The sequence below is a fragment of the Antennarius striatus genome, chromosome 13 (genome assembly GCF_040054535.1).
Source record: "Antennarius striatus isolate MH-2024 chromosome 13, ASM4005453v1, whole genome shotgun sequence".
In the NCBI taxonomy this organism is placed as follows: Eukaryota; Metazoa; Chordata; class Actinopteri; order Lophiiformes; family Antennariidae; genus Antennarius; species Antennarius striatus.
Window position 1 is genome coordinate 8,313,099 of NC_090788.1, and position 19,904 is coordinate 8,333,002.

At 41.2% G+C, this 19,904-nt stretch overlaps 1 protein-coding gene across 1 annotated transcript; it reads left to right on the forward strand.

Annotated features, from left to right (window-relative positions):
• Window positions 1-1,657: 1,657 nt before the first annotated feature.
• On the forward strand, window positions 1,658-19,157 carry brwd3 (bromodomain and WD repeat domain containing 3). The gene is made up of 40 exons (XM_068331470.1): window positions 1,658-2,878; window positions 3,045-3,103; window positions 3,200-3,229; window positions 3,411-3,470; window positions 4,434-4,584; window positions 4,727-4,825; window positions 5,193-5,353; window positions 5,565-5,786; window positions 6,104-6,204; window positions 6,316-6,386; window positions 6,597-6,697; window positions 6,803-6,843; window positions 6,949-7,056; window positions 7,152-7,302; window positions 7,405-7,539; window positions 7,629-7,757; window positions 8,698-8,923; window positions 9,028-9,168; window positions 9,247-9,427; window positions 9,752-9,845; window positions 9,948-10,121; window positions 10,252-10,325; window positions 10,403-10,595; window positions 10,675-10,785; window positions 10,864-10,971; window positions 11,584-11,708; window positions 11,800-11,882; window positions 11,968-12,079; window positions 12,618-12,679; window positions 13,393-13,548; window positions 13,632-13,752; window positions 13,853-13,978; window positions 14,068-14,143; window positions 14,247-14,297; window positions 14,401-14,544; window positions 14,640-14,792; window positions 14,889-15,058; window positions 15,323-15,408; window positions 16,151-16,285; window positions 16,388-19,157. Exons 1-40 carry the CDS (start codon window positions 2,845-2,847, stop codon window positions 17,197-17,199), a joined length of 5,367 nt encoding a protein of 1,788 aa, XP_068187571.1. The 5' UTR covers window positions 1,658-2,844; the 3' UTR covers window positions 17,200-19,157.
• The last annotated feature ends 747 nt before the right edge of the window (window positions 19,158-19,904 follow it).

Consider the following 19,904-nt stretch of genomic DNA (forward strand, 5'->3'; position numbering starts at 1 on the left):
CACAGATGAAGGCTGAATGAAGACTTGTCTGCAGCCCCAGCGCGTCCACACTCAAGTCCCGCCCCGTGGACTAGATACCAAATAAAGTTATGTGAGCCTGTGTGTGTGCGTGGTGCCTGGCCTTTAAAGACAGGCCAAATGAATAGAATATTCAGCTAACGCGCTCCAATTTTCTGTTATGAAAGCCTTTATTCTAAATGTGTGATCATGTGAAGAATCAACAGGTTGTGAAAGCAGAGGGAATGGCTGCCGTCAAGCACAGCACACACTGGCGCTGTGATTTCTGCTCGTCTTTGCCTGCTGCTCCCCGACTCATGATTTCAAAGGCGATTATTCAGTAGATTATTACAGATTGGTCTAAAATGCTGAGTAATTCAGAAAATGTCAGTAAAATATACCAGTCGGGTTAAATTTTTACAGTAGATGTCGTAGCGCCACCTTGAGGTCGACCAATGCAGTTCAAAGGAAGGATTGAGCCAAGTGTCACTTGGAGGTGACGCATCCCCTCAACCCCTTCAAAAATATTGGGACAATGCATGAGTTTGTGTCTTATACATTACTTTGGTATGCCTAGAGGAACATGTTTGTTCTGAATATATGCCATAAAAAACTTATCCATGGAAAAAATTTAATTTGTGTGAAAATCTACATAATGCTTAATGTATGAAACAATCTTGTTGAGGCTAAGGTGTGCTGCAGGCAAGACCACTGTACAGATTTAACTTCAAAATATTTTTTCATCAAAACAGTAAAAATTAATAAATAAATGTAGAAAATTCAAAACAACAAAAAGGCACATATACAGTAGTTATCATGGTTAAAAATATGTCTTTCACGTGCACTTCACATTTCTGCTTGCTCTCAATTTATCCTTTTCTTTGAAAAAGTTGTTCTTCATGAAAGCATTTAAAAACCATTATAGAGTACAAAAAATACCCTATGTGTTGAAGATAACTGTTTATTACTGAGATATAGATGTATGTAAAAACCATGTCAACATTTTTAAAATTAATTTCATAAATTATTGTTTAGATTACGTCATTTTGGAGATTTTTGAGTTCGTTTTGTTATGCTGCCAAAACTGTCTGCAGTAGGGAACAACATACTTTGAGCTTGTAGTGTGCAATACCGTCTAAAACACTTGATCCTGTATTCCCACATTCCTTCAGAAAAAGACAAATTTAGCTTTTCCTTACCTTTCCAGAAATTATTTATTTTAAGGTGAAAACCATACAACATTTGGACTAAAACACTATTCTTACTAGCATATCCATACTCCTGGTAGCTGCCTGGACTTACTTGCATAACTTTTGTTGACTTGCCTGCAACTGGGGATTCTAAACTTGTGCTTATTGTTGGTATCAAGAAGGTGTTAAAAGAAAGACTGACAGCTGCAGAAAAAGTAAATATCTTACAATCATGTCATTTAGAAATACTAGAACATCATGTGAGTTCAGTCATGTGCAAGCAAGTGTAATTTCAATCACTAAGAAGGGCAGGTAATAAACGAAAATTCTAAAAAATGTTTTCTGTTGAATCTATTGAAGGGTTTTTGGCATTCAGTAATTTGAACATCTGAGATGAGAGACCAGTTATCATTAATCAGGCGAGTCCACGTTCCTTTGAAATAACAGCAACATGTCTGTTTTGCAGGGAATTTATTGCTGGAGTTGTTTAGACATCTACAAAATTCATTTGAGTTACATATTAAGTACAACAAAACATATGCAAGACAGAACAAAATTCATCACGCTCAATAAATAACACAGACTATTTATTGAGTCGTAATATTAGTAGCTCAATTCGTGATTATTAGACCTCATTTTATTGTAAAAAGGGAACATGTATTGTGTACTGATTTGTGAAATTTAAGACTAAAAACATCCAACTTACAGTCACACATTTTCTTTTTGGCTCACAATAATACAAGTTTGAAATACATTGATGCAGCCTTAGTTTTAGAGTTAGAGGTGGTGAGTGAAAACCTAGACAGTTTCTTAAAGCTTCTATGATTTTTTTTTTTTTTTAATGTAAGGGCTAAAATTAGTTTTAGTCTGTTAGGTTAGAAATTGATAGATTTTACAGTTTGCATGAAATATGCAAACTGTAAAAACTACATCTGAATGTAAAAATACAGTGCTACTACCAGTCCTTGTTATTGTAGTAATAATAATACATACATAATAACGAAAAATAATTGGTGCAAATTTCACATTTGCGAACATTGACAAACAAAATAAATAGAATTAAAATGTAATCAAGGATAAATAATCACATTAGATCATTACATCTATTCAGTCACACAAAACTTGTGAAGATATTCTACCTGGGTGTACTATAAAAAATTCTTATCATTTTATTATTATTTTATAGTATTAATATCCATTATCATAATTAATGTGCAATTTCCTCCGGGATTATTAAAGTTTATATCTATCCATCTATCTAACGTTTCCAATGAACAATGGAACGTATGCCTGTTGAATTTTCATAACAAGCAGTAAAGTGTAATTATTTAAGCGGTTTTATTAGTACTTAACGAATAACTTTAATTGGTTAATTTTTTTTAATACTTTTTTTTTGAGGGGGGGGTGATAAATGTTCATAATTTAATGGGGATATTTATTTTCAGATATTAAAAAAACCCCAATCCGTCTCATATCGTGTTGTTTCAATAGAGGGCGCTAACACAAAGCACCAGGTGGTCACGGAGCAACTTGGGAGAGGAGGAGGCCATTCACCAGCCTGTTTTAGCTACACACACCTAGCTACTGTTAGCTAGCCGGCGGCTAACGAGCGAGCTAAAACACCAGTTTGTCTTCATGTCGCCAGTCTTAATAAGTGATGGCAAGAGAGCAGTGTTCCCAAATCGAAGCTGGTGAGTTCCAAGGGTCCTCTGTGGTCTCGATGAAACATTTCAATCAACATGTTTTGCGGCGAGCTAAGTAACCGAGTGCAACACAAAGCTAGATAACGTTAGCCTGGCTCAACGGTTCCATTAAAGCTAGCTGCTACAAAACTAATACATATTTCGTTATTTTCAGAACTATATTACCTCATTGCCAGATTTTTGCAGTCAGGACCTTGTAAAAAGGCAGCACAGGTAACACCCGACAATAAACCTGATATTACTTCACGTCTATTATAAATAAGTAGCTGGAGCTAGCAGCTAATGCTAACCGTGTCCGTCTGTTGTTAGATTCTCGTCGAGGAGCTGGAGGAGTATGAGGTACGTTCAAGTGGACTGTCGTGTTTTTATTCCGATGGAGTTTCCGTAAGACAGCCTATCTACTTGTCTGTGGAACTTCTTTTGAATAATTTGACCGATGTTGTTCAAAAAAGCTGCTTGCCAAGCTCGGGTGATACTGGGAATTTTCTGCCTTCTCTAACAGCCTGTCTTGTAACTTTAGTTGGTTCCTGAACGATGGAGTTGGGACGGGAGGAAATCCAAACGGACTTTCCAAGACTGGGTAAGTGTGATTTCTCATTATTAACTTTTTAATTAAATAAAGCATACGACTTATATTTAACCGTGCAGTTGCATGTTATCAAATGTATGTAATTTATTTCGAACAATTAATCAGCATGGACATGATCGTAAAGTATTTATATTTTTTAAAAACACATTTTAATATTTCAGTGAACGTACTCCTATTTTCTGGCACTCGGTGCGGTCTTCGCTAGTGAAGGCTAATTAAAGGAGAATAGAGACCAGCGCGTATTGTGATTGGATGAAGTGGGTCTAGAATGCCGTCAGTCTGCTCTTGGAGCGAATCAGGTCGCGGCTGTGTTTGCGAGCGAACCGGAAATCTCGTAAGCGGGTGTTGCGATTGGCTGTGTCCCCCTATGTCCCTCCTCACACTTTCTCCTCCTCCTTCCCTTTTTGTTGTTTTTTTTTTCACCAACTACATTGTTAAACCATGCAGCAAAATATGAGTAGTTAGTGCACATCAATAATCAATATAGGCTAATCATTGTTTTTGAAGAATTAAAGTTATTTACCCACGCGGTTCTGTACAGACTCAAATCCACCGGTCGGTTGAAATAATTGGAATGTTGTATTCATATTAACCGGGTACCCTGTTCATTAAGTTCCTTTACATGCCATGTCTGTCTCATTTGCTACATTTGTAAAAAGTAATTATAAGCGCTCAATCAAAACAATCATTAAAATAGAATCAAGTTTTGTGATCAAAAAATTTTACAGGCTACTTATCGCAGGTTTAAATAATTTTTTTTTGTTTTTTATTTTATGTAGTTTAATAATCCCCAATGGGAAGTTAGTAGCACACTCTAGTACACAGTCAATCACATGCATATATAGTGTGTACAGACCCTATAACACACACACATACACACACACACACATACACAAGGGGACTGTAAAACATTGTTAGATCACTTAATAATTGCTGTGTGTGTATCTTCTGCAGGTGATGTTGAACCAGCACATTCCTGCAGACTATCTTCTCCATGTTTGCCAGAGGATTGGCCCACTTATAGAGAAGGAAATCCCACCTAGTGTTCCTGGAGTCCAAACACTCTTGGGGCTGGGAAGACAGTCGCTGCTGCGCACCACCAGAAGTCAGTGTTTTGCTATTGCCCACCATAGTTCCTTTCATTTGTCACATCAATTATAATTTTTGTAGTTATTGTGTTTGTGGGGACGAAAGATCTGTTATCAAATCAAAAATATTGATTAGAATTCACTTCTGGTGTGATTTAGGTTGTTGTCACAAAGTATGCAGTGGCTCAGCTGTCGCTGCACTCCACCGAGGACGTCCACCGGAACCACCTGTCCAGAATGGAGGTCCTCCTAATGTTGGTATGTAAAGCTTTTTATTGTGATGATTCACAGACAGAATGGGTTTTCTCCTGCTTCTCTAGCTTCTTCCTACCGGCCAAAAACATGCAACGTAGGTGAATTGGCCACTTAAAATTAAGCATAGGTGACAATGTGTGCATGAGTAGGTGTTTAAGTGTAGCCCCACAGTGGACTGTGTGACCCATGATTGGATAAGCTGATGAAGATGAGACAATTTCTGAGTGTCTTGTCTTCAAGAAATTGAATGAATGATTCCTATTGAGCCAAAGAACTAAAAGCCACCAGAGCCGTTTTTCTCTGGTGGCTTTTAGTCTGCTTTAGTAGTCTGTTTCTTCCACTAATAGTCCATGTGTGTCTTTTTATTCAGTGTCAATCATGGCTGCTCGCCAGGCCTCAGGCACTACTCGTTTCAGCCATGCTCTTCCGTCTTCCTCCTACCAACACATGAAGATCCATAAACGCATCCTTGGCCACCTTTCTTCAGTCTACTGTGTAGCCTTTGATCGAACCGGTCGTCGGATATTTACGGTCAGTGATGATATGTTAGATATTATTCAACTAGTTTCATTTTTGAATAGGAAAACTAAATAATTCTCGCATTCAAAATGGCCTGTTCCTGTGATACAAAACATGGTCACATTAACTAAGGAACCTAATTGTTAATAATATTTCTGTGGAGACTGAAGTTAGTTCCCGATGAAATGTCCTTATATTTGTTGCCAATATGTAAATATTTTAGGGTTCTGATGACTGCCTGGTGAAAATATGGGCTACAGATGATGGCCGGCTCTTAGCAACACTCCGCGGCCACTCAGCAGAGATCTGTGACATGGCAGTCAACCATGAGAACACTCTCCTCGCCTCAGCAAGCTGTGACAAAACCATTAGAGTGTGGTGCCTACGCACCTGCGCACCAATCACTGTTTTACAGGCTCATTGTGCTTCCATCACATCCATACAGGTGAGGATGAAGAGTTTGAATACAATTGACGAATATGGGAATCAGAGGCTTATTTCAGGAGAGAACAGCACTGAGAGATTTTTACTTTTCAAGGAGGTATCCCAAAACTGCATTGAACATCAAGGAAAGCTGATGACCAAGACTCCTGCTGTGTTTAAGGGAGGGTGGTTCAAATTGAACATAGATGGATAGATGGACATTGTTATCTTCGAACAAATGGCCCTTGCCTTCAGGTGCAGATGGGCTGCTGAGTCCTGCGCTGAGGCATTTTTTGTGGCAAAGGTCTTTCACTTGCCTACCACTTTCTATTCCCTTAGTTTTGTCCTGCTGCCAAAGGGACAATGCGGTACCTGGGCTCCACCGGTGCAGATGGTATGGTGTGTTTCTGGAAGTGGAACTCCTTAAGCATGAAATTCAAGTAAGAGTTTAAACCACCTGCTGCAGACATTTGAGCGCTACCATTTCTAGTTTTCACCAAGTTACTCTCTCACTCATGGAAATAACTAGAGCTGTCCTCATGTTTCCTCAGTGATCAACCAGTGAAATTTGTTGAGCGGTCGCGTCCAGGAGTACAAGTCTCCACTTCCTCCTTCAGTAGTGGTCAGTATTATACCTGCTTGTAAAATTTGATCATCCAAATGTTGCAGCCAGAGCTTCTCCTTTCTTCTATTCTGGTTGTTTTTGGCAAAAAATATAATAAATCACTTGATAATTTGTTTTAATGGTGAACAATTGAAGTATATGGATGTACTCATTGTTGTAGACTGCATGTGTTCTTCCTGTATTTCATACTGTGTTTACTTACAACAGGTGGTATGTTCATGGCCACCGGTGGCACTGATCATATGATCAGGGTCTACTACCTTGGTGCTGAAGCCCCAGTGAAGGTCTCAGAGATGGATGCTCACACGGTAAAACACTGGCATTAGATGTATTGTTTCTATTTCACATAGTTGTACAAAGTTTAAAGTCTAAATTTTTTCCTCTAAATACATGCTATGTTTTTCTTTTCTCAGGATAAAGTTGTTGTTGTCCAGTTCAGTAATAATAGTGACAGGTGAGTATTTATTGAGGTTTACACGGACATTTTCGAGTTTGCTTTTTAAAGTTTATTTTTGTTATGTTTTTATTTGTGCACAAACAAATCTACATATTTTACTAGCCTGCGGTTTGTGAGTGGCAGTCGTGATGGCACAGCCAGAATCTGGCATTACCAGCAACAAGAGTGGAAGACCAAATTCACTTTAGACATGACTACCAGGCTTCCTGGGTAAGAATAAATTTCAGTAGAGACGTCTTGCCTGCTTTTTCTGGCAACATAAACTGCTTTTGTGTTTGATTTCTGATTGGGATATTTTCCCCCAGGAGTCATGTTGCCAACGGGGATGATAAAACCAAGCTGGTGGTCACTATGGTAGCATGGGACCGAGCAGATAGCACCGTTATCACAGCAGTGTCAAACTACCTGCTCAAAGTGTGGAGCACAACCACTGGACAGCTGCTTCATGTTCTATCTGTGAGTTTCTGAATTTCTACTGTTCTGCTTGAGCATTAGAAAATATATTGAACAACTCTTGACATAAAAATCAAATGAAAATATGTGCACTCTCTGTTTAAGGGTCATGATGACGAGGTATTTGTGATGGAGGCTCACCCATTCGACTCCCGTATAATGCTGTCTGCTGGCCACGATGGCAACATTTACATGTGGGATCTGACCAAAGGAGCCAAGATCCGCAACTTCTTCAACATGGTAAATGATTTCCCAGTAAGAATCCATGAAATATTGCAGTTTTATTTCATACACAGGTGTTCAGTTTGTATCTAAATACTTATTTCCAGATTGAAGGGCAAGGCCATGGTGCTATTTTTGACTGCAAATTCTCAGTGGATGGGCAACATTTTGCCTGCACTGATTCACACGGCCATGTTTTGATTTTTGGCTTCGGTTGCAGCAGACCATATGAAAAGGTAAGAGCAACAAACTCTTAGTTAAAGCGTAATTATTAGGTCACCCCAAATAACAAAGGAAAATTTGCTGATTTTTCTGTCTGCTATCCCCCAATTTGCAGAACCACCAGCATAAAAATGTTTCATGATCCTATTAGCTATTTGGACTTTTGCCTAATATTACCAAAGCAGAGAAAGTGACATAGCTTCCATTTTGAAACTCCTGACTGTAAACATCACAAGTCTTTGGAGAAAAATCAAACTAGACCTTTAGATATTCCAGTCTTTCACTGCTACACACAACCGACCAACAAGGCAACAACACTCACACACAAGCAGCACTCTGTCTGATCCTGTGTACAGTAGCAACTTGACACGAGTGTTTTCATCTTAAATTCGTCACCTCAGTGGAATTTTAGTTCTAATGAAGCATTTTCACTACAATTATCTTTAATGACAGCAGTGTCCTTCTGTTTCTGTGGCTTGAATGTACAGCAGATTGTTGAAGATGACAGCATCATGGACATCTTGTAGCAAACACTTCTCAGAAATCATCCCAGGATATAGAATTCATGTTCTGTTTTAAAATGAGTGGTTCCACATTTCAGGGAATTTTGAAATGCTGTTTGGGCTGAGACTGAGAGACTTGCTTGTAAGCTTGTATACTCCAGTCTAAATTACTGTGTGGGGAATTTGCTCTTGACAACCCTACTGCCAGTCCCTTTTTTAAAAAGTACGTTATAGTAATATAATCGGAAAATATGGTGTATTTGTGGATTCAAGAACTTGTCTTTAAGAAAAAGCCTGAATTTAAGCTATTTTTCACCAAGGACAGTTTTAAAGACTCCTACTAACCATGAAGAAGGTCTCTGATGTGAATTTTTCTGTATTCAGCCTTTTTAAGAGAGCAAGTGAGTCACATTTTATATAATTCTTAACCAAAACATGCCCTTCTCTGCAGATACCTGACCAAATGTTCTTCCACACGGACTACCGACCTCTTATTCGAGATTCAAACAACTACGTACTGGACGAGCAGACACAGCAAGCCCCACACCTCATGCCTCCACCGTTCCTGGTGGATGTGGATGGGAATCCTCACCCTCCTCACTACCAGCGGCTTGTGCCAGGACGAGAGAACTGCAATGAGGAGCAGCTGGTACCCCAGCTAGGATACATGGCTAACAGTAATAAAAAAAACACTTCCTTGTTATTCATACCATTCAGAATGCTAACACAGATTGAAAAATAAAATAGAGTTTAACCCAAAATCTGCCTCTCTGCTGCTTAGGTGATGGAGAGTTGGTTGAGCAGGTCCTTGGCCAACAAACGGCAGAAAACAGAGAGAGCTTATTGGACAATCTCATCAGACAGTTACAGAATGAACAGGACGATCGTCAGAATGCACAGCAGCAGGCCGATGATTCACAGGGTATGTTTCATCTCACATTATGTTAACACCCGGTTTTACAGTGACAATCTGTGTGATGCATCATTTTTCTTCTTATAGCTGTAGACGAAGCTGAGGTGGTGGCGTCTTCTCCTGACGCTGGTCCCCGCAGAAGTGGACAGGTGGATGGGGTGTGGCAAATGCAGCACAATACCCTACGCAGTCAGGTGGCCACAGAGAGGGACCTGCTGGCCTGGAGCCGCAGAGTAGTGGTCAATGAGTTGCCATCAGGGGTTTTCAGGTGAGGCCACAGGAAGTCGTGTCTGAACCAAGCAGATGCAGTAAGGGAATCACAGGGAAGGTACAAAGATAATTCATTGCTTCTTCAGACTTACACAGCAACTGAGGGACGATGACTGAAAAGAGTGAAAATTATTTAGCTAAAATAGAAAATGTTAAGAGGTTTTTTTTATATTTGAAAGCAAAAATAAACACCTTAACTCTGGATGGGTGCCACTTTGCTCGTTTTGTGTGAATAATGAAGTGAACTTCAAGTGAACTTAAAGTTCACTTTTAGTTAGTAGTTGTCTACAATTATGTGACTGAAAATAATTCTCTTTATTAGAGTTTCGGGTGAGTACAGACAAGCCAAAGGCGAACTGGAATGTTCTTTATACAATGCAGAGAGGAGGAAGAAACCAGTACCCTGCACATTCAAGGTACATATTAATGTTTAGTGTTGCTTTCACATTTTGAATAAGTCTACTCTTCGGCTAATTCGTTTCCCTCTACCCTCCTTTTGCATCCTTTCTTCACCAAAGAGTGATCTTTTGACGACACGCCTGCGCTCGCTGCGGCCCACCAAGAAGAAGAAGCAGCAGCGTCACACCTATCAGACCCGCTCAGCTCAAGTCCGCCGTCCGGGGACCAGAAGTCAAAATTCAAGCAACCGCCCAAACTCGGAGAGCCGTGTAGAGTCAGACAGCGATGGAGAGGTGTGTTTTGTCAATTAAAATCATGTTTTTTGAAAATGAAAATAATTTGAATGACATGGAAATGACATAACGTACCATCTGTTAGGTGATATTCATGAAAATAAAGGTGGTTTTTGATGTTTGATGACAGCCAGCAGAGCAGGTGGAGAAAAGCGAGGCCTCATCTGATGGTGAATCTCAGTGGCAGAGTGAAAGCAGCTCCAGGTAAGTACCTTTAACTTTTCAGTGTTATAATGGTCTCCATAGTCACCCATCAAACAATGCAAATTTTTCAATGGCAGTGACTCCTCCAGTGAGTACTCAGATTGGACAGCTGACGCTGGGATCAACCTGCAGCCACCAAAGCGATCAACCAGGAGGCTCGCACAGCTTCAAGGCTACAGCAGCTCTGAGGAGGAAGATGGTAATGATAAGGCAAAGGAGGACAAAAAGAAAGAAAATGAGAAGAGGAAGAAGCCCAAAGAGTCCAAACAGGTGAGCTAGTGCGTCCTTCAGCTCTTTTCTATACTGTACTTTGTGTTCACAGCTTTAAAAACAAATTTTATAAACTTAGAAACCCAATTCCTCCCTGACTGGACTTGATGCAGAGAAATGGCTTCCACCATCATGGATAATGGAGACCATGCCACGCCATTCTCCTTTTGTTCCTCAAATGGGAGATGAGGTAAGGAGCATCACGCTGGTATCCAACAGAAGAATGCAGGGCATTCATTTTCATCGTGTTTGTCCTGTCGTCCTCTAGCTCATCTACTTCAAACAAGGCCACCAGGCCTATGTTCGGGCCGTCCGCAGGGCCAAGGCCTACGGCGTCAACCCCCAGAAACAACCCTGGAACAGACTCGACCTCAGGGTGAGGGCTCGTGTTTTTTAAAAACCACTGTTGTGTACTGAATCTGACATGCTCCATTAGCACAGCTGAAAACAGCAGCAAATATTGACAACTCTGAAACTGGTTTTCATGCCCACTTCTAGTTCAAAGCCCTTTAATAATTTCCTCTTTCACCATCCTCATAGTTCTGCTTTTTACTGATATTGACAGCTGGAATCCATAAATCAAATCTGTCTTTGTAGACGACTACTAAATGTTGCAACACAATTCTGGATATTAAGCTGCAGGGTGGAATTCTTTTAATGGTTGTTCACAAAACTAATGTAATGTGAAGGTGGTTGTTCTGTTCCACACAATAGCATTCAGCTCAAAACTCTGTCCTGAAGTACATCCTCACAAAGCCACTAGTTTGACAGTCAGTCAGTGTGCACTGGACTGATTTTCTGACTTGTAACATGGTGCGATATGATTGGAGTTTCCATGAATTAAAACAAGTTGAATCAGAATTCAGAAATTTCTGCATTATGCAACTTAATTTTAAAGGTTTTGTGTCTGAATGTAGCCGTAGCCTCAGGGCCTTTGCCTTTCCTGTTTGTTAACCTTTACCAATCTCATTATTTCATTCCCCTTCAGGACCAAGAATCTGTGAAGGTGGTTGGAATTAAATATGAAGTGGGACCTCCCACCCTCTGCTGTCTAAAACTGGCTTTCTTGGATCCAGTCTCAGGGAAGATGACCAATGACTCTTTTTCCTTAAAGTGAGTACATTACATACATTGTCAGATTATGAATTTGCATTCATGAACAAGAATTTCACTTTTCTTTTTTTTTCATGTCCTCATTGTAAAGGTACCATGACATGCCTGATGTCATAGATTTTCTGGTGCTACAGCAGTTTTACAACGAGGCTAAAGAGCACAACTGGCAGGCTGGTAAGTGTTTTGCATTTGTGTGTTTTGCCCTATTTTTAATGTTGTGGGTAGTCCGTCACTTCCTGTCTTTAATTTCTCTCTCCAGACATGAGGTTCCGGAGCATCATTGATGACGCTTGGTGGTTCGGCATCGTGGAAGACCAGCAGCCTCTGCAGCCTGAGTATCCAGACAGCCTGTTTCAGTGCTATGCAGTCAGGTACGTTTTTGTTGTTAAAAATAAAGTACAGACTCTCCTCAACGTCCGTTTTAGTTACGTTCCGAACGGGCGAACGTAATGTGAAAATGAACGTAAGTTGTTACTGTACGTTCCATTAATGTGTGACCGTTCATACTGTATGTACATCCACAAATTCTATTACCGTATCTTATAAAACACCCCTAAATCATTAATTCTAAACATAACATTGTAAAACGATATGTAAACAGAGATCACAGATACGACGTCTTAACACAATGGTAACACGCAATGAACTGGGAAGAGGCAAGGCACATTCAGTCTGTCATTTGCGCCATGTAAACAATGGACGCAGTGTCAAACGTAAGATCGTTCGAACGTCTTGTACTACTCGAAAATTCACTCACAAAATTTTTTTTTTTTACAGAATTATTTTACAGTCAGTTCAAACGTAAAATCGAAAAAACGTAAAACGAATGAACGCAAGCAGAGGAACGTCTGTACTTGTAACGTTGCACACAGTGTGATTTAATAACTTTCTGCTTCCTCCATTCATCAGATGGGATAATGGCGAACGCGAGAAAATGAGTCCTTGGGACATGGAGCCTATACCTGAAGAAGGTTAGTTTTATTTGTGAAAGAACTCCACATACTTATGAACCTACGCAGCTTGTTATTAATATATATTTATACATTTAGTTTCACTTCTGTGGACTCACTAGAAATCATCAGGACTTGAATGGGGCAAGGTCATCTGTAAATAACTTCAACCTGGAGTTGAAATTGGAAGTAAAAATATCCAAACATACATGCCAAATATATTGTATAATGTTTGTTTAAACAAAAAAAGAAGTCATGAAGGGAGCAAACACTTTCACACCTTCTTCTCCTTTCGGCTTTTCCCTTCAGGGGTCGCCACAGCGAATCAGTTGCCTCCATCTAACCCTGTCTTCTGCGTCCTCTTTTCTCACACCAACTACCTTCATGTCCTCTTTCACTACATCCATAAACTTCCTCTTTGGTCTTCCTCTAGGCCTCCTGCCTGGCAGTTCAAAACTCAGCATCCTTCTACCAATATATTCACTATCTCTCCTCTGGACATGTCCAAACCATCTCAGTCTGGCCTCTCTGACTTTATCTCCAAAACCTCTAACATGTGCTGTTCCTCTGATTTACTCATTCCTGATCCTATCCATCCTTTCACACCAATAGTATCTAAAATACTAGGATTTGATCAAGATTACTTAGCTATAAAAAAAAGTGTATTTCACTGTAGTGCTTACTTTTCAGTGGTGTTGAAATTACTTTTCCGTCACATTCTGTGGCTCTTTCAGCTGCTTTACCAGAACAGGTTGGTGATGGCGTGGAGGTGGCAGAAGACGAGCTGAAAGCTCTGCTTTACGTGCCTCAGGAAGGAGAATGGGGTGCTCACACACGAGATGAAGACTGTGAGCGAGTCATCCACGGCATCAATCAGCTTCTGACACTCGGTAATCTGCCACATAATTAATAACAGCGGTGTGAACTTTCTTCCCACTTGCAATGTTTAATCTCATTCTGGATTTGTCTGCAGAGTTAGCCAAGGCATTCGCATCCCCGGTGAATCTGCAGGATTATCCCCTGTACTGCACTGTGGTGGCTTACCCCACTGACCTCAGCACCATCTGCAAACGGCTGGAGAACCGCTTCTACAGGTGGCGCAAACACACAACTTCAGGCTCACGTGTTATTCTTGCTATAAATTTAAAACCAGAATATTTTTAATTTCTGTATGTATGTTATTGTCTGGTTCAGGCGGATTTCTGCATTAATGTGGGAGGTGCGTTACATTGAACACAACGCCCGCACTTTCAACGAACCCCAGAGCCCGATTGTAGCAACTGCCAAGATGGTGACTGATGTTCTCCTTCACTACATTGGGTAAGACTCCACGTAGTTCTTGTCTTTCCATCTCCCTGATACTCAAGTGCTGAATTGACAATGATCAATACTCATGCTGTCTCCCTCAGAGACCAGAGCTGCACAGACATCTTAGAACTATATCACAGACTGAGGTCTGAAATCAGCAGCGGAGGAGAAGCAATGGTGAGGAGATGGCTTGGGAATAGTGTTTTCTCATTCTGCTGCTCATTTTTATTGTTATTTTTGTGGTAAACAGCCATTTGCATTTCTTTGTGTTCCTCTGCAGGCTGATTTGGATGTAGACTCTGACACTCCGGGAACATCTTCAGGCCACCGTGTAAGAAAGAACCCATTCTGCAGAAAGCCTCCTTAAACCATTTACAGATTTAAAATCATCCCCAGCGGCTTCATTTTTATTAATTTTGTTTTCCTTCTTCAAGGGATCCAACCTGAATTCTCAGAAGCGTGGCGTGGTTTTGGATTTGAAAGCCTGGCGAGGTCATTGCAAAGAGCTGCTCCGTCGAATGATCGCCTCACACGATTCAGCACCCTTCAGGCAACCCGTGGATCTGTTTGAGTATCCGGTACAACAATCTAAGACCAATGTCACAAATAAGAAAACGTTTCCACAGTTGCAGAAGTACATGAACCTTTATGTTCTTTACCTCGTCTTGTTCAGGACTATCGAGACATCATCGACACTCCCATGGATCTGAGCACGGTGTCAGAGACCCTGTATGAGGGGAATTACGAAAACCCAATGGAGTTTGCCAAAGACGTTCGCCTCATTTTCAGCAACTCCAAAGCATACACACCTAACAAGAAATCACAGGTGAAGCAGCTTTCCTGAGACTTAAAAGTCATTGAGGAAGGTGTAACTCAGCAGCAGTCTTGCCATTTCATCACAATGTACTTGTTTTATGGTCAGATCTACACCATGACCCTGAGCTTGTCGGCCTTCTTTGAAAAACACATCATCTCCATCATCTCCGACCACAAGTCTGCAGTTCAGAATGAGCGGCGGGTGCGTCAGAGGCTCAGTTACAGGGACAGATTGCACAATGGAGGCAGCTCCCCGCCTGTTAATCCATCCCCCAGGTACCGAGAGCCAATATTTCACAAAACTGAATGATCATTTTGTCCCCCTGAAAGAGGAAGTCAGCAGCACCTAAAAAAGCCTTTTATGCTTTTGCTTTATAAATACAATTTTCTCTGCTCTGATTTCTGCGAAGAAATCATTTCTAGCTCTGCTCTTAAAAAAAGAAAAACAACCTCAAATATAAGCTGTTGAAATTTAGAGACATCCCGCTGCTGTTTAAAGTGGCTAATCATCCTGAATTGTTGCCTCCTTTCTTTTTCCAGTGCCAAAGGGAAGCACAAGTCAGAGAAGGTGTCGAAGCCAAAAAAATCCCAGACTTCAGCCAAGAATCGTAAGAGACAGAATCAGGGTATGATTACACAACTGTTGCTTCATGTGGTTTGAGTCCTGACATACAATAAATATAGTATATAATTTTTTAATATTGGATGTATTGTAATTGTTTTATAAGTGAAAAAGGTTTGCACTTTAAACTCTGCAGATAACGGGATCCATGTTTTGATTCTAAAACGTAACCCCATGGATGATGTATTGTCAGATTTACTGTCATGTCATTTTCTATTGAGAGTCCTTGGCCAGACTCAACTATTTCTTGGCAGCCCTGCAATGTTTAAGAAAGATTTTTTGCTATAGCCTCCTGCGTTGGTACCCCCATTGTAGACTGGCCTTAATTCAGGGAAGATGAGAGCACAGATTTTCCTGTTAGCAGTTTAATGTGAACATGTGCAGATTGCTTGTGGGACTTGCTACTCTGAAGAAGCGATGATTGTTTTCTTTTACCAAGGGATCAGATTATGCATTTTACCATTATCTGACAGCGTTTTAAGAAGAATTTAGATGCTGATTGTTGGGGGCACCCCAGTAGGTCACCTGATAAAATTTCCTGCCTCATAATGAAGGAGCAGCAGGCATTTCCTGTGAAACCCTCAGCTCTCCTATCTAATAAAGGCAGACAACATGAAATAGCAATCACACAATCCTCTATTTGCGCAATGAAGGAAGATCAGATATAATGCGTTATACTGGTAATGTACTGTGGAATGTGATGATTACCATACTGATTAGTAATTAGCCACACGTTGTTGCCTCAGCTCAGAAAAGCAGCAGTGTAGCAGCCGAGGAGGACATCCAGCCTTCTTCCCCAAGTTCAGGGATGAGCAGCGAAAGCAGAACTGAAGGACAGCGCTGGGGGAGTTGCAGCCAATCAGCTCCATTGAAGAAGTCAGGTATTACTGCCAAAACATCCTGACTGATGGGTTTGAGTGCTTTAATGTGACTCTGAAGCTGTGCTGCAGAAATGATCCATCATCCTCTTCTGTTGTTTTCAGGGCGTCAGCGTAGCTCGAATTTAAGCAAAAGCTCAAAACAGCAGCACAATCAGGAAGCACCGCAGTCTGATGATGATGAAGAGGAGTCTGGATCCAACAGCTCCTCATCAGAGTCGTCCTCCACCTCATCGTCGTCGTCGTCTTCCTCGTCATCGTCAGACAGCGAGAACAGCTCGGACTCAGAGGTGGAGAAGTACGTAGAAGGGGGGGACCACGACTACAGCAAAGCCCCCTGCCAGTCGCTTCGCCTCACGCTCAAAGGGAAGGTCGCGACCTCAGGGAAACGGAAAATCAAAGGTGGAGAGGATGCAGCACAGAGACCTAAAAGAGCACGAGTGCAGTTGCCTGTGGAGGAAGAGCATGATGAAGATGAAGAGGAGGAGGAGGAAGAAGAAGAGGAGGAGGAGGAAGACCAGCAGCAGATATCGATTGAAGTCAAGCATGAGGAGAATGAAGAGGAGGAGGAAGAGGAGGAGGAGGAGGAGGAAGATGAGGAGGAAGAGCCTGAAGAGGAGGAAGAGCCTGAGGAAGAGGAGGAACCTGAGAAGGGGGAGGAGCACGAGGCCAGCTCCGTTTTGCAGACAGGACCAGCAGCTGCAGCTCCCAGGGGTCGGAGGGGCAACCGGGGCAAATCACGCCGGGTCAACACGCGAAACCAAGGCCGCAGGACAGTTCTGTACAGGGACGAGTCGGAGGACGACGGCCACGGGTCGAAGGAGGACCCGCTCAACCTGGGCATGTCCCGCTCAGGACGGGTACGCCGCATGACGGAGAAGGCTCGTGTCAGCCACCTGATGGGCTGGGGTCACTGACCCCCCCCCCCCCCCCCAGACCTCAGCAAATGTCAAACATGAGTTATACTTCAGGGATTTTTCTTTCTTTCCTTTTGTATAAGTGTAGATAATATATCTATATATATATAAGACTGCTTATGACTTTCAAACTGATAGCTGGTCCTCATCAAGCAATGGCGAGGAGTTTCCTTGCCGGGTCAACATAGAGCCTCTCCAACCGGACTAATTCACCTCAGCCTTACCGCTGATCGGAAGGCGCAGAGACGCGGTGCTGCTCCTCTCTTCCTCCTCCTGTGCACTTCACATCTGGCATTAAACACTAAACACACCCTTTCTACTTCTCATCCCTTCCACAGATGTTCCTACTCCTGGTCACCAAAGAAGGATAGGGGAAATGCCAAAAAAAAAAAAATTGGTGCTCATATTTTATTTCTCCAACAAGTTCAGAAACGACAGCCGTGAATTTTGTTCCCTATCACTACGGCTGCAGAGGTCACAACCACAAGCCTTAGTGTTCCAGAGCTCACATCAGTCAGGGTTTGTGTTTGATCCGTCGCTGGAGTCAAAGGGAGTGTTTTTGGGGCGCTAGCAATACTGGAGGAATCTCATGTCAGTCAAATACTGTGTGACAGTAATATCCTCGCTCATGCAGCCCATGTTGGACAGCTTCTATGGCCTGTGATTGAATGTTTTTTCCTATTTCCTCTTTGGTGGTGTTTAAATGTATATGTCTATTAGTTTCTGATATTTTGTCAGAATTGGATCGTTTTTTTTATTTTATATTTTTTTATGAAATGTAGTGATGAGATTTTTTCTTCTTCTCTCCTTGGGTAAAAAAGCCACTGTGTCCTCTTTGTATTTATACTCACTTGATGGATCGTACCTGTATCCTGGTTGCTTCCATCCCACCTCCACCCAACATGTGCAAAGGCAAGGGGGTCACTGCCCCGCTCTCTTCAACAGAAATATTTATTTTTCCATTTTTATTATACTGGGGTGAGCTATTTCACGATAGTTGTGAGGAAATATTTGCACATTTATCGATTCCACGTGGCAGCTGAGTAATAAAGATATTAGTAAAGAGTAATAAGATGAAACTGCTCATGGTGTTTTTGTGTTAGATATTTAAACTGAGCAGCACATGAATCCAGTCTTTTTATTTTTTTAGCTTGTACAAATGGGTTTAGCCAGTTCATCATGAAGCTGAAGGTTTTGTCTAATTAGCAACTGAAGGTTGGTAGCTACCCTGGATCTTCACTGCATTAGTGTGTGCCATTTTTGCTGCTTGTTTCTAACCGTCTATGAACTGATGTTTGGGTGGATACCTGCACACGACTGCTTTTCCATAACAAACTGCGAACGAAATCACTGTCTGGTGTTCCTCCTTTTATACCCACTGATTTCTGAGTTGTTGGAATCTCTTTGTAGAATTACATCAAGTCTTTGCATCTTGTTTTTTATGCTCCATTGATATTTACTCTGAAACTCGTTCAACTGTTTGTTGGTAAATCATTTGAGCCATTTTGGAGGAACCAGGAAAGGCGGCTCTCAAATTCTCATTTTAATACTGGGTGCTGTATTCCAGGCCCACCTCTTGATCGCTCTAACTGCGACAGAGGAGAGGGGTCTTGGAGATTATGTTGACTTCTCTTTTTTTTCTTGGGGAGAGGGGGGAGGGGTATGTGAAGAATTTGACTGGTATTAGGATCAAACACACAAAGTAGTACACTGGCTGCTCCTGGTCGCGGCATTAACTGCTGTCCAGGAATTATTCTGGCTGAGTGTGACTAAGAATCATTTTTTGGAACCGTATTTTCGTATAGTACGTCACTTAGTCTTGCCTCAATGCGTCAGATTAGTTGATGACAAATACAACAAATGATTCCGCTGTAGGTGGAATATGTGACTGTCTTTTATACACAATGTTTTGATTGTATGTGCTTTCTTTTTTAATAAAAAAAAAATCTCAAAATGAATCCATTGTGACCTTGTTTTCCTGATTCTTGTAAGCTCCAGGAGCTGTTCACCATCACTGTTAAGTCATCTGCTGTATTTATGATCGAAAGTCAAAAATGCATTGAAACTAAAAATTCACAAGTTATAGAATGCTTTGGTTATCTGTCGACTACTAGCTCAGCGCACGCCTGGCTCTACTTTTGGAACTGCCTAATGAACTGAAAGCAGGGATGAGTCAGACGAGGAACAAACATGGTAAAGCTGTGACGCACCATGCTCTGCCACACCTAGAAACTGCAGAGATGTTGGGGGATCATGGGAATTCAAAGGCACTGATGCATAAAGATGTCAGTCACTCTAAAGAATAACTGGTAGTTTGAGGGGAAAAAATGAATACAGTTATAAATATGGATTAAATGATTATTGGTTATCAGACCTGCTTCATTTGAAATCTCAATTAGAATATGTTTAGTATTTAAAAGGCACAGTTCACTCACTAATGGGAATAGTGCATGTGCAGTCATTCGGGTTCTCGGCTAGAACTGAACATGAGGTAAAACCTGTGTTATCTGTTGTGTTGTAGATTTTGTCAGGTTTAACAACCTGTGGGTTAAGGGTGAGGTTGGGATCTGTCATACTGTGCGATTGAGAGTCGATAGGACTTATTTTTCAGCTTAAAGTTAAAAATGTTCTTATAAAAATGTGATGTTCTAAGTCATACATATTTTCAAGATTACAAAACTATAAGAAAAATATTTGCTTTTATT